Raw genomic sequence first — 3,883 nt, forward strand, 5'->3', positions numbered from 1 at the left:
ACCCTGTATATTGTTACGTCCGGCTCCGCCGTCCACACAACACCTTGCGCACTCGCGCACTCGTCGGCTCGATTTTCGCTCACGGCGTACGCCACCGGGCCGCGAAGAAATCAACATGGATTGGAAATCAACAAGGAAACTTTATTCGGTAATGAACACACGTCTGTACTCTCGAAGAGCCCAGAGACAAAATCAGAAAATCAATAAACAACAACCGCGCATCGGTCCTTCACGACCGATCTTTTAATCCGCCGCGACTTCACCCCGCGGCCGGCGCGCTCTCAGGGCGTCGCATCCGAGCACGGCTGCACGGGCGTAACACTACCCCCCTCTTCTTAAGATTGTCGTCCCGACAATCTAGGCAGGGGGGCAGTAAAATTCTGGCAGCTTCTTTCCGACTTCGGACTTGGATCCCAGACCAGGATGTCCCCGGAGGAGAGCCATCCAGACTCCTCCCCCCATAGCTGGTTCCAGGGCATCCTCTTCCTGCCGGTACTTTGCCAAAAAATAACTCCGCACTCTGCGGAACCCGCATGCCGCTCGACGACGTCCTACTTGAGTCCTCTTGCGCACTTGACTCTTCCCTGAGTCGTCTTGTGCGCTTGACTCTTCCCTCTTCGGACAGGGGAGGGGATACTACACAGGGACCCTTCGCCCACGCGGGCTCTCCCTGTCCCTGCCCCGGCATTTGCCCAAAGGCCTCACGGGAAAACCCCGATTCTAAAAACCGTGGGCAGGGCAGTCTTCTTAATTCTTAAAGAAAGTCTTCTTTTAGAGCGATCCTCCACTAGGAGTTCCTCCTTAGAGACCTCATCATCGAATGGAATTATACTAAACCTGAAACAGAAAAATCACGCAGAAAACTTTTTGAACAAAAATACAGGGTGTCTATATTTACACGGGCTCCGTTCCCTAACATTAAACCCTCTCAACAAAAAGAACCAACCTATCCGCGTGAACGACCGTACATCTATGCTTAGGCGACTTCCGAATGCAGAAAACAACGTCACTAAGTTTCTTGTCTATTAAGAAAGGACCCTCCCAACTGGACTGTAACTTGGGAGCCTTTCCTCTTTCTTTTTTTGGATTGAATAACCACACCTTTTGTCCTTCCTGAAAAAGAATTTGTCTAACACCTTGATCATAGCGGCTTTTCATCCGTGAAGACTTAACCTCCATACGTTCCCTCACACTTGAATGGATTTGATCTAATTTTCCTTTTAAGTTTCCCAAAAAGCTTTCTTTCACTTGATCCTCCTTTCCACAGATAACTGGAGGACAACCCCGAAGAAGGTCCAAAGGTAGCCTAAGATCACGACCATAGCATAATTCCGAAGGAGATACTCCTGTAGTTTCGTGTTTTGAAGATCTATATGCCAGTAAATACATAGGAATCCAACGATCCCAATCTTTTTGATTGTCTGAAATAAATTTTGCCAGAAAATCGAGAATTGTTCTATGTTGGCGTTCAACTTGTCCATCCGTTTGCGGATGTAAAGGGGTAGTCCTAGTTTTCTTAATTCCAAGTAGAGTCATTATTTCTGAAAACAGTTTGGATTCAAAGTTTCTACCTTGATCAGTGTGGACTTCGCCTGGTATTCTGTGTCTAGAAATTATTTGATTAACAAAAACCTCAGCTACTGCCTTTGCTCTGATATTTTTAACAGGAAAAGCTTCCACCCATTTTGAAAAACAGTCAATAACAACGAGCAAGTATCTGTTGCCTGCAGTGGAAGTAGGGAGAGGCACAAGAACATCAATCTGTACCCTCTCAAACGGAGAACCTACATTATAAATCTGGAGTGGCGATTTTCCTTTCCCTGTAGGTCCTCTCCTAGACACACAGTATGGCAGGATCTGCACCAATTCTCCACATCTTGTTTGCAAGTGGCCCAATAAAACCGCTTTTGAATCTGTTCTAACGTCTTATTAACCCCGAAATGTCCCCCCCCCCCGATGAAGAATCATGAGCTATTTCCAAAATCTCTTTAGTTCGTTTGCGAGGAACAATTAACTGAAGAAACACAGTTTTAAGATTCGGAGAATACCATTTCTTATAAAGAATCCCGTTTTTCAGAACCAGAGCCTCCCAATACAGCCAATAAATTCGAGAAGAAACACTACTAGAATGTAACTCAGAACGCAGCGGGCGTACCCCTAATTCTTTTCCTCGGTAGAACAAAGCGATCTCCGGATTGTCTTTTTGATCCTTACGCCACTGATCTAAATTCTCTCCGTCAAGGATAATCCTGGAAATGGTTTTCTTGAACTCAACAACATTTCCTTCCTCCCGTTTTTTGCAATACGTACAACCTAGAGATTCACAAGGGCGTCTAGAAAGTCCATCTGCATTTCCGTGTACCCGACCCTTTCGATAAAGAATTTCAAAGTCGTACTGTTGGAGCCTTTCTAACCAACGAGCGAGTTGTCCTTCCAAATCCTTAAAGGACATAAGCCACCTCAGAGACACATGATCTGTTCGAATCAAAAATCTTCGACCTAAGAGGTAATGACGGAAAAATTTCAATGGGTCTACCACCGCCAGAAGTTCGCGCCGCGTTACGCAATAATTTCTCTCAGATTTGTTAAGAACGCGACTAAAGTAAGCAATAACCCTTTCAACTCCTTCACACCTCTGTGAAAGAACAGCACCTATCCCAATGTTAGAAGCATCCGTATCAAGGACAAACTCTCCATCCTGCTTAGGACAGGAGAGGACTGAAGAGGAAGATAATACCCCCTTCAATTTCTCAAAAGCACATTGACACTCTTCACTCCATTTGTACCTAACATGATCCCCTGTAAGCTCGTAAAGAGGTTTTGCCAAACTAGAAAAACCTCTGATAAATTTGCGATAGTAAGAACAGAAACCAAGAAAACTTCGCAACTGTTTTTTACTGTAGGGCTGAGGCCAATCTTTTATAGCGGAGATCTTCTCGGGATCCGTCGAAATGCCCTCAGAAGAAATGACATGTCCTAAATATTTAACACTTCTAGCAAAAAGAACACACTTCTTTGGATTAACACGAAGATTCACTTCTCGAATTCGAAGAAATACTTTTTTTAGATTGTGAAGCATCTGCTCGAAGGTCTTTCCAAAGATGATAACATCATCAAGATAAACGAGGCAGATCCTAGACAAGAAGTCTCCAAGGACCTCCTCCATTAGTCTTTCGAACGTAGCAGGAGCATTGCACAAGCCAAATGGCATGACTGTGAATTGCCAGAGTCCTTTTCCAATAGAGAAGGCAGTTTCTCTTTATCCTGTGGACGAATTTTCACCTGCCAATAACCGTCTTTTAAATCGATGGTAGAAAACCAGGAATTTCCTGAAAGTTGATCCAAAATGTCATCGATCCTAGGTATGGGATAAGAGTAGCCAAGCGTCGAGCGCACACGTTTTTACGACGTGTTGCTTGTGTGCGAGCGTGCGCGCGCACGCGTGGCCAGACGGACTATCCCCTCTCCAACCCCCACCATCGCGGCAGCATGCGGGTAAACGTTCCCGGCTGGGCACACTGCATGCATGTGCCGCGGATTGCCTCGCGCCGCGGACCTCCCCGCGCCGCGGATCGCGTAGTGCTGCGGTCCTCTCCGCGCTACCGCTTCACGGATCGCGTAGCGTCGCGGTCCTCCCCCACCCCGCGCCCCCGCGAATCGCCGCAGAATATCTCCTTCCCCGCGCCCCGCGGATCGCCAAGCGTCGTGGAATAATAAACGTGGAACTCCTCGACATCGTTCACCTTGATAAGAAAGTCACTGTCAGCAGCCAGGTTTCGGCGCTTGACCCCGTGACTCATAAGAATACTCGTCCAGGTGTTCGCGCTAATAAAAAGTATCGAATGACAGGTCAGCACCTTTGTTTTTTTTTACGTGTGGAAAT

General features: G+C 46.6%; 1 protein-coding gene across 1 annotated transcript; it reads right to left on the reverse strand.

The window, feature by feature from the left end:
* Window positions 1-701: 701 nt before the first annotated feature.
* On the reverse strand, window positions 702-3,211 carry LOC105557028. The gene is made up of 3 exons (XM_012004154.1): window positions 2,156-3,211; window positions 947-1,857; window positions 702-837 (listed from the first exon to the last, which is right to left on the reverse strand). The coding sequence occupies exons 1-3, from the start codon at window positions 3,209-3,211 to the stop codon at window positions 702-704; spliced, it is 2,103 nt and encodes a 700-aa protein (XP_011859544.1).
* Window positions 3,212-3,883: the final 672 nt, after the last annotated feature.

Source organism: Vollenhovia emeryi, unplaced genomic scaffold (genome assembly GCF_000949405.1).
Source record: "Vollenhovia emeryi isolate VEMERY1.0 unplaced genomic scaffold, V.emery_V1.0 DF939646.1, whole genome shotgun sequence".
Taxonomy (NCBI): Eukaryota; Metazoa; Arthropoda; class Insecta; order Hymenoptera; family Formicidae; genus Vollenhovia; species Vollenhovia emeryi.

What these genes read in the sequence shown, in the direction of transcription:
- LOC105557028 (XM_012004154.1), bottom strand. Translation starts at nt 3,211, where the DNA reads ATGCCATTTGGCTTGTGCAATGCTCCTGCTACGTTCGAAAGACTAATG. An exon ending in ACCGAGGAAAAGAATTAGGG is followed by an intron (nt 1,858 to 2,155) that starts GTACGCCCGCTG and finishes GAATTGGTGCAG; the next exon opens with ATCCTGCCATACTGTGTGTC. An exon ending in ACGGTCGTTCACGCGGATAG is followed by an intron (nt 838 to 946) that starts GTTGGTTCTTTT and finishes TTTCTGTTTCAG; the next exon opens with GTTTAGTATAATTCCATTCG.